Here is a 24,493-nt window from a genome sequence, read left to right on the forward strand (position 1 = left end):
GTTATGTGATCCAATATTTTTATGTGGCAAAAAGATGATTGATTTTTCAAAAGTTTTTAATTCTGTCTAGTAAATTCAAAACGTCTAGTGAGTGTTCTACCACAAGAAACAGGTGCTGGTCAACTACATTTAGCGGTGTGGGACAATACAAAAATCCTCCTAGAACTTACGTTAGTAAAAATGTTCAAAATCCGTATCGCTCAAAAAATACGATTGTTTGCGTGAAAATGGCAAAAACTCATCAGATCGTTTCCATTTGATTTTATTGCATATTAATATGGTAAGGACAGACTAATAAAACACAGGCCCAAATTATGTATGCTTAGTATTTAGTAAAAAAAAACTTGTGATTATGATTTATTAATTTTGCACATATTTTTATAACGAATTTATTCATTTTTACATTTTTTAGGAATACACGTATATTTTAACTCTGTGGTGGTGTAATATCTTTAGTAAAACATTTCAAACGAATTCAATATTACTCTAGAGAAAAATTGAAATGGGTTATAATTTAATGAAAGTTCAAGTTCCAATGATTGTTATTCATTATGTATATTGAACTTTTATATTGTTACTGAATTTATATTGAGTCAGTGTATGTTCGAATATTAGAATATGTTCATTTGGAATAAGATTACTCTTCATGTTTGATGGTATATTTAGAGTTTTTTTATTATATGGAGATATTAAATTATTCAATAAGTTTTGTGGTTCGATAAGAGAATTACGATTTTATGGTTTGAAATATATTTTATTATACAATTGAAAATTTAATATATTTGTAGAAATGTTGTCATATGATGAGAACAGCCATAATCATAGCCATAATTCAGGCAAATATAAATTTGGAAAAAAGTTCGTTCTAAAATGTCTAGAGAATTAATTCGTTATTGTTGATCGTCATCTGAAACATTATTGCACAGAGTATCTTTATCCTTTATGTCATATTCCTTCCACTTTGCCCCAAACTTATTTATTTCATGGGAAAACCTTTTTGATATATGGGCACGGTTCTTGACAGATATAACATTCTCTTAGGGTGAGTCTACTAGACCATCACTTATACAGCCGCATAGTATCACCAAACTCATCCAAAGTTTGCCTTTTGTGATGTAACATTCATATTTTTATATGATAAACTAAATTACTGTGCAACGTCTTAACATGGTCTGTGGATTTAGATTACAGAAAACAGTTAAACACAATAGAACAAAAACACTTATTGAATAACTTAACAATTTAGAGACATTATCCTGTTAAAAAATCTATTGTCAAATTAAACTATATTAGTTGTTCTAGTTGAACGAATTTAATTTTTATTAAGGTATTTTACCTGTTTCTCCAGTGGTTACAACCGCAGGAGCGCTAGGTGGTCCTCTGCCGATGTTGTTAACAGCAATGACGTACATTTCGTATTCAGTGTAAGGGCTGAGGTTACGAACTGAGTAGTACATTGTTATAATGCCGCTGATCTCGCTATAGGCTTGATTAGCGTATTTCGGTTTGAACTGAATAACGTAGTATTGCAAATCTTCTGCGCCAGTGTACGACCAGGTTAGTCTTACTGATGTGGCTGTTATTTCGGATACCCGCACATTTGTTGGAGGACCCGGTAATGCTGAAAACCCAATTAAATCAGATTATTTTGTTAATGTAAAATGATGTGGACTTACATTGAACTTTAACTTGAGCTAGGGCTTCTACATCACCAAGTGCGCTTGATGCCTTACACGTGTAATTGGCGGAAGCTTCGATCTTTTTCAGTTGGAGGGTATTTTTGCCGATTGGTAATTTATCTTCTGGGGTTAGTTCTTCTGTAGCCCCTTTTCGCCATTTTACAAAGGGCATGGGAGAACCAACTGCTACGCAAGTAAGATTTAGGTCATCGCCTAGTTTTACTTCACTAATCTGCGGCGGTGGGATTGAGAAAGATGGTGGAACACGACGCACTGAAATAACATTGGCGATAAATGCTGTTATAATATCGAGATTGTTGTCTTACCTTTAACATAAAGAATGGCAAACTTGGAATAATCAGTTCCTATTGGATTTTCCGCTACGCATTCATATTTTCCGTGGTCTTTTTCTTCACTGTTTTTAATTTGTAATGCGCCTGAAATATAAAAACATATTTCTTAAAATACTGTTCCTAAATTTGCTGTGAACGGGATTTTTCGAGAAAGATACTGATATGATAAACTTATGGGTTTAACAAAACTTCTTTATTTTAAGGTTCTATATAGGGACTTCTATTATTAACAAGCATGCCGTATGCATGTATTCGATTGTTTTTTGAGACATCATTGAGATCTTTCAAGATTTTTCCATAACAACTTTCCATCATACGGCTTTTGGTTGTCCATCGACATGGTTTGATTGGAAAAAATGATAGATGTAGCCCTCGATATAAGAAATCTTTAATATAATTTGTTATTTTTAAAGTCCGCCCTTTATAGTGATGCGTCTAATAAGTGTTTCCATATATAATTCTTTTTATTATTACTCTTAGTGCTTTAACAATTTACCCGGTGGTGATTTAAACATTTTCACATAAAGTACAATAAAATTAACACTGATCAATAAAAAGGGTTTACTTGGAATTCAAATTATTAGAAAATTTTATTGTGAAGTGTATATTAAATGAATATTTAAAGAAACTTATAGCTATTTGAACAGGTAGTATCAAGTGTTGAATTTAAGTAATCAGAACTTGAAACTGTTCGAAATGAGAAACAAAATATAGTTGCTTGTCGTACTGCTCCATCCTGTTTGCAATTAACTGATTGGTTTGATTTAAATCTTAGTTTTTATTAATTATGAATCTGGTGTAATAATGTGATGTTTATATAGTGTGCACCAAAAAAAAATTATAATGGAAATGATGGTATTTATTTGGCAAAGACTGAATATGAATTAGATTTCAACTGATGATGTTTATGAACAGCCATATTTGATTAGTTTTTCTTGATATATTCTTATAGAATAAAATAAGAAGTCTTGTAGCTTTAGATATATTTTTGATTTCCTATTTTTCTTGTAATTTTAATCGTTATATTTCATTTTCCAAAGAGGCTTTTATAAAAACATAACTATTACATGTTTTTAGAGCACTAACTCTTAGATAACGTTAGAGAAGAAATAACAGTCACTAGGAGTAAAATTTGCTAAATGCGAATACAGTGCATTATTTTCAGTCTCTTATGTCAAATGGTTTCTTGTATTGTTCAATCAGTGATGGTTAAATTTTCCAGTATATACTAGCCATAATTGATAACTAATTCCTTAACCAAATGTGATATATTCTCGATGTTATATGCTTGTTTTTTGTATATCTAGGTGTTATTTAGTAGGTACTTTCATGTATTTTGGTAAGCGATATCTATTGTTGAAATGCGCAGCACCAACAACTATTAAATTTAATGGTTTTGATATTTCTCTGCATAAAATAATATTTTTCCATACCATAAGCTTATTTAGTGTATATAGTTGCTAATTATAAAACGCTCAAAATTGCATTTTCGACATTTATTACTTTTTTTATATATATTTTAAAGTCTCCTTTTACCAACTATGGGTTTATCTGGACTGGACCTACAGTTTAACGTGGGCTCTGAACCACGATCCTCAGTATTAAAGCCTACCGACTGGCGAGTGACCAACTTTAGAAATCATCCCAGAAGGCATTCGGTCTTACCCAGCCTGGTTACTGGCGTGACTGGGATCATTTTCTTTGTCGGATTTTACACTCTTGCCTAGAACATTCACAAATTTTAAACAATCACAAACATAAATTTACGACCATGCCCCAGCAGGATTCGAACCCGCGGCTATCGCAACAGTAGGAGGACTGTCCCATCGCCTTTACCACTGCGACACCAAGCTGGTATTTATTACTTTTGTTATTTGATTGGAAAAAATCTACTGCCGAAGGCTTTTAGAAACTTTTGCTGGTGCTGCTGCGTATTTTCCAATTGTCGATTTGGGTTCAACGATTTAAAAGTGTTGAATCAATCCCAACTTAAACTCTGAAAAAATTTTTATTATATAGTTTAGCAATTGATAAATTTCAATAAATTCTCATTTTTCAATAGTTTCTCAATAAACATTCAATTCACGATTTCCGTCATAACGCAGTTAAATCAGACCAATAGGGTCGTTAAGATATTATTAAAAAGTGATCAATATCACAATTTTTAGTACGTAGTATACTAAACTGACCACTAATCGTAATACATACAGTAATGTCTGATAAACGTTGACTTTGTTTAAATTATTGTAATCAACCAGCAATTATTCAATGTGATACTCTAAAATAATTAGACAGTTGATGCGTTAACTTGTTTTTAATCAAAATATAATGGCCGATTGCCCTGTAACGATAATTGAAATGGTCTAATGACCCTCTTAATACAAATACTAAGTAAATGGCCACCATAATGAAGGAGATATAGCTTTGACGCATTAGAGAAACAATAAACCCATTAGCATGGTCATAGAAATTAGATTATATTCTACGGGTGCTAAAATCCAGTTAAGGAATCCATGCGTACTATTAGGCAAATCTCTTAATCTTCTGACCATCGGCTTTTAGTCCCTTAAGCCTGAGCACCCTTTAAATATTCATTAGGGCATTCTTTCCGTGCCCTCCTCCTAAATAAATTTATTTAGTAATAACGTTACGAGTGAATTATTTCCAACTAAAAATTACTACACACGTACTGTACACAGATCCCCTGTTCAAATATTGACAAATTAAAAAAAACACTATTTAGGAGTGAATTAATTTGTACTCTTGTATGTACGTTCTATGACAACAGTTTATTTGCTTTTTATTTGTTTTTTTTTGGTAAGACTGTGAATTAATTTTGAGGGATTTTTGTATTTAGAGTCACCTGTTCTGTTTAATATTAAAAAACATGTCATCAGGTATTCTTGGTGGACCTATATTTATTGGTTTTATGTAGAAACATGTAGAAAATAACTTCATTTAATCATTTTTAAGTGATTTTCTGTGTACAACATCTTGTTTTAAATCTTATTCTAAAGTCCATATAAGTTCATTAAACAGATCTGATGGCTTATAAAGTTTTGGTTCACATACTTTCCTATTTACATCTCATTATATATAGCTGATTAGCAAGTACATTGGGGTGCATTGGGGTTTTAAAGGGATACTGTGCTTTATTAGATACGTGGACAATGGCACGCAATACTTGGGACCATTCAATGATGGCTACTTTAGACGTGATAGCAGTATAACATGGTTAGATTCTATATGAACAAATTGGTTTAACTGATTCATACATCAATGCTTATGTAATGATAACTTGGATTTGCGCTTGATGAGTCAACATATTTTATATACTTTAAGTCCAAATTATTTTCGTTATGCAAATATCTAATTTTCCATTTTAGGCGTCGGTCTAGATGCATGTGAAGATGTTTACTATCCTCCGTGCGGGAGAGCTAACAATTATTGATATTCATTGGTGGACATATCTACACACAAAATGTCATATTTTCAGCCACAATAGCTTTATTGAGGTGTGCTTGCCGATTATTTGATGCTTTTTTTGGATATTCGTGGTCTAAGACAATAGCGATTTTTGTTCAGCTGAATATAGGATACACAGTATTGGAACCAGTTGTTGAATTGTTCTGATTGTTGAGTACCTTGTTTTATGGCAAGTGTCTATCCGTGAGATAATATTTTAGTAAATGAAAGTAGGGGAAAAGAAAATACATCATAAATGATATATGATATATATATATATATATATACATACATATATATATATATATATATATATATATATATATATATATATATATATATATATATATATAATAAACACTTAAAGACACGTAAAACAATCTAGTGATATCTTCTTTAATATTCTGTATATAGACTTTAATATAAAAGGTATTTTACAATGGAAAGGGTACTTATCGATAGATATAATAAATAATTGTCTCAACAACTTTAGAACTTTATACTACGTTTAAAAGCATGATCTTGTTGTTGTTAAGCATGCCCATTTCTAGGAGAATTTGCAGGAGATTGAGTTAGAAAAACTATTAAAAGTCACAACGTAAGGGGCTAAGTAAATATTCGCTTCATATTGCTTGGTTTTATGTTATTTTGGCATTATTATTTCTCACCTGTTAGGGTCTTTGTAAGGCTCCGTAAGATTCAACACTATATAAACCTTATTGTTTTACACTTGGCTTAATGACATTTCTCTATATAACAGTTTTCCATTTAGTGTTATTAAGTTATTCCGACATTAATCGCTCAGAATTGCGTTTTTGATATCAGTTATTTTTATTATCTTTTGGTGATGCTCCAGCATATATCATTTTAAAGAGGTGATTTTGAACAGTGGTCTGGAAGTCAAAATGTTCGAAGACAATGAATTGTAAGACTTGTTGGACGAAAACCCATCTCAAACTCTCAAAGAACTTTCGGACAGATTAATAGTCGATGAATACGCAATGAAAAAGATCCAAATGGGGGGAAAATAGCGGCCATACGCATTCACTGAAAATACCATTTCGAACCGTTTCAATATCGCGGTTTCATTGCTTGCTAATTGTGGTTAAAAAAGGAGTTTTCTGTGACATGTTGCGACTAGAAATAAAAAATGGAGTTACAACGAGTTGCTGTGAATAAACTGGTATCAGCAAGGTGTAGTGTATTATGGGATGTACAAACCGAATGAAACTGTTACTGTCAATCTGCAAATTTTTCTCGATAAATGTCTTTTTAAAGTGAAAAAATGATCAGAATATATGCGAGCAACTAATAATTAAAAAAGTTAAAAGATTGTTGTTGAATTAATATACCCTTCTTTTGTGGTGTCCAACATTTTATGTATAATTTGAAATTTCCTTCTGATTATTTTTCAAAATTTTACAGTGCTTTTTCTTTATAAATTTCTCTCACATTTTGTAAAATTCTAAAGTTGTTTTAAAAATATATGTCGGAGTATCGAAGAAGTGATAGATTAGAAGAAGGCGATTAGGCGATTAGAAATTAATCCTGCTTAGGCAATACTACTCGGCTTTAGATACTATTTGTAAATCGATCCAATTTTTGCATCTCTCTTTAGGTAGGTTATATGTTAATATTTGTAAGAATCGGAATGAAATATTTTTGACAGCATACATTATTGGCAAATAATTGCGGATCTGGCGCATACGCACTATATTGCATAGAATAAACTATAGAATAGAATAAACTATATTATTATATTGTCTTCCTTTTTTAATCGATGGAGATAACAAAGTAATCTATAATATTTAGATATTGTGATACATTAGTAATTCTATAGGGATAATAATTATTTTATGGTTATTTTTGTGGGTTTAACATACATTGGTTTTAAAATAAGGACAATAAAGGTTTAAAATACGCAGAATGCACGGTTAAATTTTTAAAAATTATAAAATGCAAACAGCATAAATGTTATTTAGAGTGGGAATGTTAGCTGCTAAATTTATAACAAATGGTTTTCAACGACATCAAATAGGAATCAACATATGCCAAAATTTCACCCCAAAATAGCAGCAGACTTCAAAACAATAACAATGACTGAGAAGAGAATTATACTTGCTGTGTTGGAAGTAGTCAATTCATTAATGATGTTTGTCTATCAGGAATACTAGCAAAAACTATAGTAACTGGTAATAATGAGATATTTATTTTAACTATGATATATTTTAGAGCAAATATTTCATTTTTATTTTATAGGTGACGTGTATATAAAATTTGTTGAGAGTGGATGTCGAAAAAGTTAAATTAAAATAAGAGAAGAAGAAATTAGACAAGATTTTGTAGGATGCAAGAATAGTGAAGAGTGATACTTTGAAAAGATTAAATTTTCGAACAAGAGTTAATGATCTAATGGCTACTTCTCTCAAGGTGGAAGAGTGGAACAAACAAGGAAAAGAGAACGTATTTTTGTATTAATAATGATGTATTAACCGGATACTTTTTTCTGGATTGGAGACTTTCTTCAGCTGAAAAGTACGATCTTCCATTCATTTTAGGCTAGTAAATGTACAATAAGTCGAGCAAAAGCTGGAGGTAGTCAATTAATTGATGGGGATTTCCGATCAAGAATAGTAGCAAAAATGCAGTAGGGATCATAGTTGATCATATTTCGAGATTTTTAGAGGATTTTTTCACTGCTTTTATATATAACGATGCTGGTGGCTTTTTTCTCTTGTTTTAACTATGTTGACTGGATTTGATCTATATTTTCAACATTGAATCAAACATACATAAAATTTGATAAAAATGTTTGATTATTTCAAAAATAAATAGATATATTATTATATAAATTACTATATTATTGCTTCAAAATTGTTTGCCAATATAATGTATGCTTTTTTCACTCGTCTTGATGCTTGGGGTTGAGTACTGTTAGACTAAAAATAATTTTGTTACATCTTTTGATGTATTCCCAGCATTTTCCCAATATAACTGCATTAATTGTAGCTTCTAGCGATTAGTTCCAAACCTTTTACGCCTCTGGAATTAGCTTAGGATTGCATTGATATCAGGATCCATGCGTTTTTTTACTCGTGCGTGCTCTGACGTACACGCTGCAAAAATATTGCTCTTGTGTCTCACTTTCGGTCCGTCCGATGAAGAGAAACTTATTTGATATTTCAGTACGTGCACGTACAACTAAAAATGCATGGATTCGCATTCAATGTTACTTTAAAATGTTTACCACATTAACAGAAAGACAAATCCTCATATATTACTATTTTGAGAAAAATCGTGTTTTCTAAAACATGAATACGCCCAATTTTACAACAACTTGACTTTCCTCGACTTTGGCTGCACGCTTCAATGTCGTCGCCGAATTTACGCCTCGAGTACCCTTGTGTACACACATAGACCGAAGATGGAATCGTTGGTGAAAGCTGAACGCGCGGTACGGATATGGGCATGAGCCGAATCAATATGCAAACCGAAGAAGAAACACCGCCTGATCGGGCATGGAAAATTTATGAAAAGGAAAATTCCTGAGAACCGTTTCCGGCAACGACCCGGGGAAAACATGTTTTCCACGCTATCGGTTCCCGGTTTCGCAGCGCTCGGGCTGTCTGACTTTATTAGGACGTGACTGGCGGCGTGCAGGAAACCGCCTTCCTGCCTCCGCACTGTTAAATACGAGACTTGATTGATAAGGAAGGCTTTTAATAAGACAAACGAACGCTTAACGAAAACAAACGCTGATTTATTTCGCTACTTCCTGAACTGATTAGACGTCGGATTGTCGGGACTTAAAATTTTGCATATTACGTTATTTGTCGGATTAATATTTACTGATTGTTACCGTTTTCGTTGAAGTAACAAAAATTCCGTTCGAAATTTTCCTATCCAATTAGCCTTTCTAAAAACAAACACATTTAAAAATGTGTAATACAAGGAAAGCATTACAAGAAGTCTACATCAATCAAAGTATTCGGCTTAACAAAAAAAAAAAATTAAAAATAGTGACGAATTCACACAATTTTGACACATTAATTTCTATGCTTCCAATATGATTCTTCAAAACTTTCACTTTCAACATGATTCTTCGAAATTTCAATGCCAAAATTCTGTCCTTAAACTATATTTTTATAAAAAAAATAAGTAGTCACTGGGAGTAGGTGCTGGATAGTACGGTGGCTGGGTAAGCAATTCCAAGAATAATTCATTCAATTTAACCAGAATTGTCATTGATTTGCGATAAAACGCATTGCCTTGATGGCAAGGCGGTGCTTCTTCTGTATTTTTATCTTGATTTTTACACCTAGTCGATTCAATAAGGCAATGTAATATTCATTGTTTTTTTTTTGAATATCTCTTTGACCTAGGCGTACTATGACATTTTAAACATTATTCTGAGATTTTTTCCCCAAAATCGGCCAGTTTAGATCGTTTAATATCATAATTCGTACTTCTACGACTGTTGTTAAATTCAGCATCAATTAACAGCACTTGATTTATTTAGTGTATAGTTTCCATAATTTTTATCAATTCATTATTTAGCTTCAACATTATCCATTGGTTTTAAAGTAACAAAAGCTAATTCAGATTTCGCTAAAAGTGATAGGAGTGTATACGATTCCTTGCGAAGAAAACATAAGAGAACTAGGTGGCTAATGCGTTAATGATGATGAGCCCACATTCACTAAACAATCGATGTATTCTGGACACAACATCCAGTTCGATGAAGTTGAGATTCTCAATTCACATTCAAAGGTCCAACAAATGGGGGGTGAGATAAATCTATATGGCATACTAGATAGACAATTCACTGTCGATACCAGTGACCTGGTATAGAATACCCTGAATAGGAAAAACTCAGTATCAAAGCTGCCCTGTTGATGCAACCTTTGCGAAATATCGGCTACCATTATAGCAGCCATTATATTAATACAAGTTATGATGGAAAAATTATGCAATTATGGAAATTTATATCGAAAGTCGTTGTGCTATTCGCTAAATGTATATACATAGTATAAATTTCAATTAATCATAAGTATACGTAAACATGTAGAATTTTTTATCCAAAATCGTTAAAATTATTTGAATAACTTTATTGCGTATTGATTTGATTTAATCAGTTTCATTATTATTTTAATCAATTAATAGTGTCCAACTTTTCAATTAAGTCCCTCTTGGTAATTTCCTATATATTTGATTTGTCTTATGTAGTTATAGTTGTGGTTATTCTCTTACGCGGATCTTTATGTGGTTATTTAATTTCTTTTAAAATTATGGTTTCAAAGGTTTTTTAAAGCTCAAGGCGTGACTTTTGAACGCATCTTGTGTCCATGCAAATTATTGCTCAGTCAAGAAAATGACTTCCTTGAAAAAAGAAGCTAATAGTTGCCCAAGTAGTACCGTATGGAAGATAACTTATTAATTATATTTTTGAGTGTTAAATTATGGCTTATTGGACGAGCTATATTACAGTTCGCATAAACATGATGAAGAATGGAATACGTCGAAGTCGTTTGTTGTTAATTTCATCAAATACTTTGGACAAATAGATAGTTGTGTGCCATTCAGAAGGTATTAGTTTTGAGTGATGTTATTTTTAAATACCGCTACGTATAAATCCTTAACATCTTTTATAATTCAGTATTTTAATAAATGTCTAAACTGCTGTCTTGGTTAGTGCAGTGGTCAAGGCAATAAGATGGTCATCCTACTATCGTGGATTCGAATCCTGTTGGGGCATGGTCGTACATTTATGTATCTAATATAATTATGACTGTCCAAATGGCAATAGTGCAAAATCTGACAAGGAAAATGATCCAATAGGCCAATAACCAGGCGGGTACGACTGGATGTCTTCTGAAATTATCTTTAGTTGATCACTGGCCAGATGGTAGGCTAAACGCCGAGGACCATGGTTGGAAGCTCATGTTAAGCAGTAGGTCCAATCCAGATAAACCTCAGATGATAAAATGGATACTCTAACATACAACAAAAAATGTCATACGATGATATCTTGCAACATTAGAGTATTTTATGGTTTTTGTTAGTAAAACTATCGACCGCCATTTTCGGTGGTAGTTTCACAGTAGCTGCAAACACACAGGATACTGTTTTATGGTCGAGAATGTATGCACTCTTGTGTTTAATATAATTCCATAAAATATTTTATGAGCTTAAAGTTATTATAAATAACATAAATCGTGAAAGCCACCATCAAATTCGGATAAAAATGATATATGGAGACGAAAAAAAAATGTAGCGACTTGTTGGCTCTATTTGTACAGAAAACTGCTACCTATGAGACATTAATGGCATCTAATGGTATCTGAATAGTTGAAAGTCGTTTTAATAATGTACGAGCGAAAAATACCGCCAGGTCTAGATGTTGGGGTGTTTTAAATATGAACTTAAGCCGCTTCGGGAAAGTAGATCTCGAGACAACCTCCGCGCTGCATCCTTTTGCATAATGCATGCGGCGGCGTCCGAACGTTTCAAATCGAATATTTGTTGGGTAGTTCTCCGTGGCATTCCGGAACTATGAATACGTAGCGGTCGCTTAATAATTGATGGCTGGGATTATGTGTGCCAAACTGCAAAATATCAAAGTCACCATATCACTTCTATTATATTTATTTATGAGTTTTCGAGACGGGAACGTCTAGTTTATGCATCAATCTGGAATTACTACTTATTTATCCATACCATCTGTTTGAGTTATAAGAGAGTCATTTATGTAACCTGTATTGTTTATTGGAGGAACAGATTTTGTTGTATACATTGTATAATTTTTTTTATTATTCTTATCAGTTCCACAACCTGCCAAGAGAGCATATATTATTTTTATATTATATTTATATTATATATATATATATATATATATATATATATATATATATATATAATATAAACACTTCAAGGGTGATACACTGATTATAGGGACCCTCCAACTTTTCGATACCATTTTCGTAGTATGATTTGTCCTTTGCTTCAAAATAGGCCTCGATTTCGGCGATCACCTCTTCATTCGACGAAAATTTCTTCCCAGCCAGCATTGTTTTGAGATCTGAGAACAGGAAATAGTCGCTGGGGGCCAGATCTGGAGAATACGGTGGATGAGGAAGCAATTCGAAGCCCAATTCATGGATTTTTGCCATCGTTTTCACTGACTTGTAACACGGTGCATTGTCTTGGTGAAACAGCACTTCCCATTTTTTGAAATGCGGCCGTTTTTCAGCGATTTCGTTCTTCAAACGGTCCAATAACGCTATGTAATAGTCGCTGTTTATCGTCCTTCCTTTTTCAAAGTAGTCAATGAAAATAATTCCACGCTCATCCAAATATACAGACGCCATAACCTTGCCAGCGGACTGTTGCGTTTTCCCACGCTTTGGAGCGGGTTCATCGTGTGTAGTCCACTCGGATGACTGTCAATTGGACTTCGGAGTGAAATGATGGGGCCATGTTTCATCCATTGTCACATATCGACGCAACAATTTCAGTTTGTTAGGTTCAAACATGACCAAACACGACTCAGAATCAACAACACGTTCTTGTTTTTGGTCGATAATGAGCAAACGCGACACTCATTTTGAACAGATCTTTCTCACAGTCAAATGCTCATGTAAAAACCAACACGTTTTTTTGATATCTTTACGATGTTAGCTAATTTACGCAACTTCACTTTTCGATCATTCGAAACGATTTTGTGGATTTTTTTGATGTTTTCTGGAATTACCACTTCATTTGGACATCCACTGCGTTCTGCAACATCGGTGTCTCTGATCGGTGTGCAACATTTTATTGTCGTTTCTGATGGAGCAGAGTCGTTATAATACTTTTCAAGCTATTGCTTCGCTCGAACGGCATTTTTCCCATGAAGAAGTCAAAAACACGAAATTGTTTTTGATTCATTGTTTAGAAAATAACAAAAGTGTTCTAACTTTATTTTCAAGGTTAGTAATAAAAGCGGTGAATGCATTAAAACTATCGACGTTTATGTGTTAGGCCTGGGACTTTTCAGCACATGTGTTTTGTTGTAAAATGTTGTAAAAAACGATGGAAAATATTTTGATTATCGAATCATTGTTTTTCTTGTTGTCGAACGGTGTCATCAATATACATCAAATAGTATCCCCGTGACATTAAGTCTTGTTAAGCGCGGAAGAGGTCGTATGCATCTATCCTCGATAGTTTCCATTGAACAAACAATGAATTAAACAGGTCGGTTACGGTCAAAAGGGGCGGCGGAATGCCGACGGAAAGAAAAACGACCAACTTCACGTGGAAACTCCATCGTCCGTCGCCGCAGAATCGAAAAGCCAAGTTTCTCTTTGTCCAAAGTAACCAAATTAAACCGGTCCGTTCGGGCCCAAAGCAGCATCGACAACGAGATAGCATAACATTATCCGAATCAATTCAACATTCGGACGTTTGCCGGGCGAATTCGAATGAAATTTGCAACCGGGCGCCCTCTTTCGTTTGAATTATTAATCGACAACCGTTTCCGTAGTCCGTCCATTGTTTTCCGTTGCGTCGTCGTTGGATCGAAAATTCCTCTATCTGAATGGTGCCAGTTCTTTGTTTAATCGACCGAGGGATCGGGACGTGGGGAAGGTCGCTTCTCGCCACAAAGAAAATTAATATAAAACGTCGTTAAGTTAATGCGGGCCAAAGTTTGCGGTCCGACTCTTATTTATTTGCCGCCATTTTGAAAATGTCACGTTTAATATTGGTCCGTTTAAATTTTATAACGATATACTTTGTTGTAATTAGCAGAATAATTGAATCGTTAACTTGGCGAGTCAAAGTTAAATTGAATCTGCCCGCCTTTTTTTAGCAGATTCGCATAATAAACATTAAAAAAACATTATCGATGAAGAAACATTTCATATTTATATTATTGGGACTTTTTCATCAGCGATATCTTTTGGTGAAGATGAGAAGTATCATTATAATATTATTTTTTATGAGTATTATTAAGTTATGCCCTCATTTTTATTACTTTTGTCGCTTCATTTGAAGAAATCTGCTGCCGAAGCCCACCAAACACTTTTAAGAACTTTACGGTTTTAGTTTAGTTGATTTATAAGTAATGACAAAGAGAGGTCTAGAGAAGCAAAAAAGGTCGAAGTCCATAAACTGCACGACTTGTTGGACAAAAACAACTTAAACTCTTAAAAAATGTCCAGAAGGGTTCAATAAAGAACATAAGTGCTTATTATGCAAGCACTTATTTCCATCTGTTTACATCTAATAATTTACTGAAAATGATATTTTGAACGGTTTCACCATCACGATGGCATTACTTTCCAAGCAAAAACAACAGCTTCTCTGGCAATGTAAACTTGATCGTCTATGACAATCTTAAGCACAAAAAGTCATGACTTAATCTAAAAGAATGATCCATATCAATACCGAAGCCGAATATTCATAACCATTAAGTCTTACTGTGCATAATACTGGTATCAGTAAGGTGTAGTATATTACAGTGTAGCGTAGTATTCAATTTACGGTCATTTAAATCATTTTGTGGATTTTTTAAATGTTTTCGTCTGTAACAATCTCTTTTGGGCGTCCACTACGTTCACTGTCTTCGGTGCTCATTTCACCAAGTCTAAACTAATGATCCTTGCTACCTTGATACCAATCCTTGATGGTTGATTTTTCTGGGGCAGTGTCCGAAAACTCGGCATCAAGCCAAGTTTCTGCTTCAACTGTATTTTTTCCCTTCAAAAAGCAAAATTTCTTTTTATCCATTTTTATTCCATTTTTCCATCCAACTGGCTTCACTCAAAATGATATAATCTACAAACTAATGATCCAACAGCTGTCAAATTTATACACGCATCTTTTGAGGGTTAGGGCTAACTAAAAAACATATGGATTCAATTCTAGTAGCGCCATCTATGTGTCAGGGCGGACTTTTCAATTGACCTGTTATATTGTGCCATATTATTACCACTAAACACCTTTTTAAAGTGAAATAATGATCAGAATATATGTAGTACTTAACATATGTAGTAATGCTTGAATGCACGAATAACGAGTAATAATAATATCATGTAAAACATGTTAGCCATATTGAATTATCCCTTTTAAAAATTAACGATAAGGTAAAAAAGTTGTAAGGGAGTTCTGTGAGTTTGATATTTGGAATATTATGCTCGAACAATGTTCTACTTAAAAATTACCTAAAAAGGAGCGCAGAAGAAAGCTTAGTTTAGCGACCGATTTCAAAACTAGGTGGAGTAGAAATAAAATAATCAAAATATATATTAAAAGTAGCATTCAAAAAATACTTATAGGCTTCTTGTGAAATTCGATTCACTGCAATTGAGATTTTGGACCCATTCCAATTTCCAGCTGATGCTTGGCTTTCATATTGATGACACATAATAGGTTCAAATTAAAACCTATGGGTTGCAAATATGGTGTTACACTAAAAAATCTAACGAATTAGTAGTAATTCAGCGCTTCCAAAACAAAGTTCTACGATTACTTATCAATGCTTATCACCACGTAACCAGCGAATACCGTACAATGACCTTCAAATTAAATGGATTTACGAAGTTACCTAAGGTTTCGCCTTAAAGCAAGAAATAAGTTTCCTAATTAAAGCAAGTTGGAAGCAATACAGCTACTGGACAACATGCAGGAAATCAAAAGATTTAAGTGAACCAAACTACACGAACATGTTTAGTGTGTGTGTCACTCTTAACATTATTTTAATTTGGGAAATACATTCCTATGTATTATTTAACCAGTACTTTTTTTGTTTGTGTATTTATGCAAGTACAATAGAATAGAAATAATAAATTAATATTAGAAATTAAAATTATACTAAGCATATCTAATGTAAGATATAATGAATTAAAAAAATATGAGTGATGATGATGAAGAAAATAAGAAATGAGTTGAGTTATTTTACCTGCAATAATTGTTACTATTTACTACTTGATAACTAATTTGAGTTTTAACTATTTATAAAAGATTTGACATTGAAGCTAAGAATGATAAACGGACAAAGGAAATAAAGATTCTTTTTCACATTTTTTAGTGTTTTTTTTAAACATAGAAGTACGCTTGTGGTTTTATTTATGTAACACACGATAGAAATGACTGAGGAATAAGCTATTATTCTGTATTGACGAAACTACTCGTAGTTTGATTGTATTAATTTGATTGTAATTGTTCAATATAAAACATGGTATGTAATACCGTGAAGCCGTACTTCATTAATAATTTATATCAAAGAGAAACCCGTAGTTGCAAATTTCATTTGAATTCCCCAGTAAGTGTCCGAATATCGAACTGATTCGAATAATGTTATGCATTGTCGGGGTCGCTATACGTCCGAGCGGACCTATTTAATTCGGTTACTTTGGAAACGTACGAATAGAGAAGAGAACTTAGCTTTCCAATTGGATGGAAATTGACAAGCTAGTTGGCAAACGCGATCGTTTTTCCTTTGGTCCACATTACGCTGCTTTCAGCTGTAACAGTGTCAGTTTCGTTAGATGAAACAACTATTTTCAAAATAAGGAAAATATCACGATAGAATACACACACCTCTTTTCTTTTCCTTAATTGTGTTTTTATTAAATTTTTATTAATTATTACGGGGGTCACTATTTATATTTCGGGAATAGGAAAAAAATAAATAGTTAAGCTGCTAATATATTTTTCTTGTTTTTCAAAGTACCCGCCACGATGATCCATACATTTTTGCATACTCTTATACCAATCTTCAAAGCATTTGTTCCATTCCGAATAAGGTATCTTCAAAACATGATTTTTGAACGCTTCAATAGCTTCTTCGGCCGATGAAAAGCGTTGACCACGCAATTTATTCTTCACGGATGGGAACCAAAAGAAGTCATTGGGTGCTAAATTAGGGCTGTATAGCGTATCACCCATCAATTCGACGTTTTGGGTGCTGAAATAGTCTCTTGTTTGAGCCGATGTATGAGAGCTCGCATTGTCATGATGAGGAACAATCTGGCGTCTCTTGTTTGTTTTCCTAATCTCGCCGAATACTTCTGGCAAACAAATAGTTGTGTACGAATCAGAATTTACTGTTCTACAATCCTTTAGAGGCACTGTTGCAATATGACCAGTTTTACCGCGAACATAAATTTGGCACAGCTAAGTGTTCAAGTAAAGTAGCATATATGCTGGTGGATCTAATGCTTAGGGATGCCTCAATCTCATAATAGGTGACATGACGATCTTGCTTAATCATTTCGCATCATCATCACAATCATCAATGTTTTCTGGCACAACAGCCGATTTAGGACGACCTTTATGAAACTCGTCGGACAGCGAAGTACTAAAACTAAAAACTAAAAAATCATCGCACGAAAATGTTCACGATTCAGTTCAATTTTTTACCGAGACCAAACTTTCAACTAAATATAAAATAAACAAATAGCGTCCGTGCGGCAATATGTCCTGAGTACGTATATCGTCAAAAATGTCAAACTTTACGGTCATATGGACTCACGTGACAACAGTGTTGCCAATTCCCGAAATAGAAATAGTGACCCTCGTAAAAAATATTATTGTTTGTATACTATATGGTTATAACAATATAAAATATCAATGTAATTATATAATTGAAAAGGTTGATTTGATTCAATGGAGGTACATTTATAACCTGACAGTGGAAACATAGAGATGCAATACGGCGGATAAGATAATTTGAAACTTTTTACAACGTTTTTTAATAAGCTTTGTCAATAATATGTATAAATTGTTTGCAATATGGACCTAAACACCGTCGGATATATGCCCCTATCTACGTTTTTCTGCAGTAGGTACCGGGTAGTATAAACTGATGTCCTGGTGCCACCATGAAGAGACACTATCAATTCTATTAGCCCTATGGTCCCGTCTTGACTTAAATTTAACAATTTAATGTAGCGTTTCTTAACTTTTTTCAGTCGAACCCTTAGAAAATCAAGCATAATTTCCTTAATAAAAAACACAGGAATTTAGGACAATTTATTTTAATACCGAAAAAAAATTATAGAAATTAAAAATACTGTATTGTACTTAAAATGAAGGTTGGTGCTGTTTTTTTGCAACTAAATTAGTAATATTCGGGTTGATGTTTTTATTTAGTTGTAATCTCAAGAGCAGATAATGCCTTTTCACAGAGGTATGTGGATGAGAATAGCAGCAGTAAATGTCCCAGTGCTTCTATTGATATGTTTTTATAAATTGATTCTTTGAAATTACGTTTTACAGCTGAATCACATGATATTTCTATTAATTGATTTTCCTGTACGTTTGTCAATCCGATTATATCTGAAACGTCTGCATTGAAAGACTGTTATCCAGTTTTTATTTATGTCCAGTTCTGGAAAATAATCCCGAAAAGAAGACCTCAAACTGCGGAAGTGTTTAATTATTTCATCTTCTGCGTTGGTAACATTTTCTCACCAGAGGATTACAAAAACGCTACCAGTGTAGGAAAATGATTACAACTTTTTTTAGTTGTACGGTCAGTTTAAAAGTAAAGTTTTTTTTTACCATAGTTTCTACTTTATGTTCAACTTGGAAGATGTTGTTATCTCTTCCTTGTAGATTTAAGTTCAGCTTGTTAAGGGCACTGAAAATATGAACCAAATGTGCCATCATTATTAGCCTTTTAAAGCTATTGAAATAATGAAATTTTCATAGATAAGACGTCAGACCCACTGATAAACATGAGAAACACTGATATATTCAATAAAATGAACGTTGAAACAATTAGCCATGTTTTTTTGTAGTGGGAGTGGGTTTGTAATGGAACTGTGGGAGAAGATATTTTAATTATCATGCGTTATCTTGAGGTACTTTTTCCTTTACACTTTTTTATTACATTTTCTATTAGATATGCTTGGTACAATCTTAATTTACAAATTAATATACTACTGTTATGTTGTACTTCCATCAATACACCAGTAAGATTGCGGAATCCACCAGTATGTATTTTCTAAATTAAATTTGAAATTAAATTATTTAAGTTAATGTCAAAAGTATTGATTATATTTAGTCACTATGTAGCCCATCTTTGCTGTTATAATGAAACAAAGCAAAATATCATTCAAATAATTTCATAAGCTACATTTAAAAGTGTTTTTGTTTTATTATTAGCACCTGTTAAAGTAATTGTTTCAATTTTCTAAAATCTACAAATTTAACTAAATCTACTGGATATAAAGTATATTTAAGTATTGTTTTATTAGGTATATATTTTCATTAATATATGATAAAAATAGACGAATATACTTTACATACCTAGCATATTGTAAAGTCAACAAAATAGAATAAAAAATACAAATATTCGAATGCATCAGAATCATTCAAACAAACTATTATATATTTAAAAATTCTGAACATTCATTTCTTTATTAAAAACTTGTAAATGTAAACTAGTAATTTAGAATGAATATAGTTATTAGAATATCTATAAATATAAAGAGTATATTTATTATATAGTTATATGAAGAATTAACTCGACGAAGAATCATAATTTCAAAAGAGTAGAAATGTCTACATTATTACATTATCTACATTGAAATGTTGGGGTGTTGAGATTTAGTATATGAAAAGTAATAAAAGGAGGTGAAATATAGTTTTTAAGTAAAATGGGAGATGGGATATTCAAAATGATAAAATTGCTGCAGAAATATCTGAACAGTGAAGGTCGACTGGATATTTGAAATACTGATAAACTTACATTAGAATAATTATGTCAATATTTTTTGATTAAGGAATATTATTTTCTGCGTACTGTATCCAACCAGGCTATTTTTAATCAGTCATTCTATTTTATGTTTTCGTATATTCAAGCTGTTATCCAGATTTTCCTGGTGATAGCACTATTTCTGTCATGTCGTTTTTTTTAATACTTTGATAATAAGATAATTGACAAATGGAAAGGAACAATTTGCATGCGAACAGGTTATTTTCGTGGCCGATTTTAATATAATTATATAAAGCTGATAATGCCCTTAACAATTTATGGAGGTGGGATTGATAAGAGCGAATACGTTTTCCATGTTAGTAATATTTGAGTCAGCTTTGTAATGACATTTATTGCGATAGATAATAATATGAACTGATTTAATAAAATAGTAAGAGCTTTGCAAACATTAAATTATCAGCATCAATTATTTATGAAAGTTTTTAATTGTCCTTGCTAATTGTGAATTTTTTATGAAGATCACTACAGTATTGTAGGTGCTAACTCAATTTTGATCCAATCCAATCGACGGAGATGCCTTGAAAATATGCCTATTGAATGAAATTATTGTAATCTTGATGTCAAAAACCACGAACGGTTTGAAGGACTAAACAAGTTGAAGAAAATGAACTGTAAGATTTACTGAAGGAAAACCCAAAGTCCCAAGGAACTTTGAGGCACAGTTCCTTCGAAATGGAATCACCATATTTCCAGAAAGTTGGAAGAAGTTGTAGAAAATAACAAAAAATGTCGTCTTTAGTGGAGAGTGAGTAGTGTGATATCTACATTATATGCAAGACAAAGTCATTTCTTTGAGACTATATATAACTCGCCTTTTACTACCAAATATTTCTAAACCATACTATTGAATATATGATATATGATGCAGGGTTGTTGGAGTTACTGTACGACGATATTGATTTCTTTTGTGATGACATAATTAGCATTCCTGTATCAAAGCCTTTAAAGTACGTACGTTGGAAAATATTTAAAACTAAACAATCGGATAGTTCGTTTTAATTGCATTATAATATTTCGTCAAAGCTCGCCGAGATTAACACCCTTTTCTTAAGGCCCTCGAGTGAATGACAGTTATGTTAGGTACAGCGTAAGTGCTGTTTAAGTATTAAAACTTTGTTGGACACTTTGACTGTTTCAGTCGCTATTTTGGGTTTGACTGTTTTTACAAGTTCTTACTAGGTAATGTTTTTTTTATTGATTTTCTGGTTTCGATCTAACTCTCTCAATTTTTTTGAATGTTTTGATTGTAAAAACTTATTTTCTAAAATCTTGAAGATAAAATTTAGATTCGAAAGCTTCCAGAAATTAAATCGATTCCAATAGATTTGAAGAAGTTTTTACAGTAGCAGTTAGATTTCGTAAAAAAATATTAACCGTAAAGATGAACCATATTCATTATTTATACTAAATATTTCTAATAAATTTTGTAATAGGAAAACCCTTCTTTAATATTCCATAATATCTATTTAAAATAACAAATAACAATTTATTTTCTTAGCTATGAGAAAATGCAAGAAAAAAAATGATGGTCGCTTTTTAATAAGACTTATTTTATCAACAGGTAAAGTAGAGAAATATTTTTTACAATATATTTTTATTATTTTATAACTTTTCACTAGAATGATGCATTCTGCTAAACTTTCTATGGTATATTTGGTATGAGAATATTTTGAAAGATAATCCTCAACTTCGGCTATCTGCAGTCCTCGATTTAAAGAATCAGTATTTGGTCTTACAAATAATGCTGAGGTAATACAAGAGACCACAAAAGAGATATATTCCATTCTAACTTCAAAAAATACAAATACAGTACTTCAACTCCAAAATTCAAGATACAGATACTGATGTATTTCATCTGAAGATATTTGGATAAAATAGTTTTTTAGAATAGACGACGATATTAGAATGAACGATATAATTATACAAGGTGCTACAACAACTTTACAAATTAAGCAGTATTTGGAAATACCACTTATTGGGCGTTTAGAAAACTATTAGATGTTTGGCATGCTCAAAAATGATATTACTTGATTTATATCAGTTACATTTAACATATTCTGCTATACCTGCAACATCTATCCCCTCGGAATAAGTTTTTTGAAAATCTGGCCAAATTATTAACAATCGAAAAACTCATCACGGGAAAAAAGCTGAACATGTGTATTATATTTTTGACCAGTGATTAAAAATATTTCCGCTCAATAACAAATAAAGCATTTATTTTATTTAAAAAAGCTTTAGTAGTAATTGTGCGACATTTTTAATTGTCATAATTTTTATAAAGTATTCGTGGTTATTGTACATCTTTAGTTTTTAGGTTTTGTTTAAGTTCTATTATTTTATTTATATTTATTATTGTATATTATTTAAAAATGGCATTAACATATTAAAATACGATAAAACATTTGTGGGGTTGCTACTCCATTCCTCTTTACAGATCCACAGAACATTTAAATATAAAAGTATCTCTATTTCCTTTAAAATGAAAATATTATGTATTTGAAATTATAAAGCAATGGAAAATATAAGCACATTTAAAATTAACTGCCTCAAGCAATTATCTCCATCCTATATCCTAATTTATACAGGAAAGAAAGAATGTTTCGACTGTTTAATTTAATGGTACTTTAATTTAATATTTTTTATATTGATTATTAAGAGATATTTTATGGTGCATCTTATCTATTGTTGCTATCCTGGGAGACTATATTTAATGTGAATTGGTAAATGTCTATAATTATTTAAATATATATATATATATATATATATATATATATATATATATATATATATATATATATCGTTTCATCTGAGTTTGCAGAGGACTACAAATTACTTATACAATTTTGAACTCATAATTAAAATAAAAAATAAACTATTTTGATGATAATTAAATTTTGACGTTAAATTAAATTTTTAGGGCGAAGTGAATTTAAACTTGAAAAAATGTTTCTTGAGTATGTTTCTTTGCTGGATAAATAAAATACTTTTAAGAAATAGTAAAGAAATAAGATAATTAGAATATAATTCCGCAATACAGATGTTTTAAGATATACATTTCAATACATATTATCGGATTAAAAAAATAAATAAAAATATTTACGCTAAAAATATGTCGGATCTTGTGCCAAATAAAATACTTGTGTTAATAAAATAATGTGAAATTTGAATATTAGGCATCACTATTGTGAGACGAAAAAAGTGCTATCCAAGAGCAACAAATTATATTTGTTCGTTCGTAATTTAATTAATTGTTTGTATGTCACAAAATTATATGATTATTTTTGTATTGCTTGGGCTCGGTACCGACTGGAAACTGATCAGTTGGTAGTAGTTAAAGTAATATTATAAATAGATACATAGGTTTAGGTAGGTGTAGCCTAAATTGTGCGTTTATAGTAGAATATAAAACACGTGTAGCAGATAGTTAAAATAAGGTTTTTGTTTATATTTATTTACTTATTACAGCGATTATTTTGTACATATATTTTTTAAAACATTTTTTTGTGTGTTAAAAATCTAATGTTAATTATTTCTTAGTTTTTAGTGAGTTCCTTTTTTTTTGAAGTCGGTTCAATTTTTTTTGTTAAAAATATTTTATTTTTCTTTAGTGTTATACATTTACTCAATAAATTAGGCATTTATTTTATTAGAATGGGTAGGCCAACTAAAGGTGCAGCACGTATGAAGAAAAATAGCAATAAAAAATTAATGATTGAAAATAATGAGCGCTTGAGGCCCCGGGGTCCGCTACCAAGTCTAGGTGATTTGACAAATGTTCCAATCAAACTTGAACAACAAAAGGTTGTTGCTCCCGTCGGGAATCGAAACCGCGACCTCCGCATATGAGCTGAACGATCTACCCATTACACTATAGAAGCAGTTGCATGTGGGATTTCTACGCCTTTTCATATGGTATGATTAGTGTTTAAAAATCACACAATGGTTTTTGTACTGAACGACTTCCGACTTTCCGTCACATCGGCACAGCAATAACATTATGCCTAAATATCTGATTATCACTACATAGTATAAAACAAAGTCGCCTTTTCTGCCCCTATATCCCTATGTGCGCTTAAATCTTTAAAACTACGCAACGGATTTTGATGCGGTTTTTTTCAATAGATAGAGTGATTCAAGAGGAAGGTTTATATTTATAATACATGCATAATATACTAAGACAACATTGCTAATTTTAGAGGTTTCTAACGTGATGTCGTAAATTAACC

At 31.9% G+C, this 24,493-nt stretch overlaps 1 protein-coding gene across 5 annotated transcripts in view; it reads right to left on the reverse strand.

Moving 5' to 3' along the window:
* Lar (tyrosine-protein phosphatase Lar) overlaps positions 1–24,493 on the reverse strand; it is a 1,580,452-nt gene that overhangs the window by 15,168 nt on the left and 1,540,791 nt on the right. For all 5 annotated transcript variants that reach the window (XM_076407753.1, XM_076407754.1, XM_076407756.1 and 2 more), the window contains 3 exons: positions 2,006–2,116; positions 1,677–1,952; positions 1,337–1,621 (listed from right to left, as the gene is read on the reverse strand). In XM_076407753.1, the coding sequence (XP_076263868.1) occupies positions 1,337–1,621; positions 1,677–1,952; positions 2,006–2,116 (672 nt within the window). The remainder of the gene's footprint in view (positions 1–1,336; positions 1,622–1,676; positions 1,953–2,005; positions 2,117–24,493) is intronic.

The sequence above is a fragment of the Rhynchophorus ferrugineus genome, unplaced genomic scaffold (assembly GCF_030347505.1).
Source record: "Rhynchophorus ferrugineus isolate W39M unplaced genomic scaffold, kcgeb_rfMv2 rfM6, whole genome shotgun sequence".
Lineage (NCBI taxonomy): Eukaryota > Metazoa > Arthropoda > Insecta > Coleoptera > Curculionidae > Rhynchophorus > Rhynchophorus ferrugineus.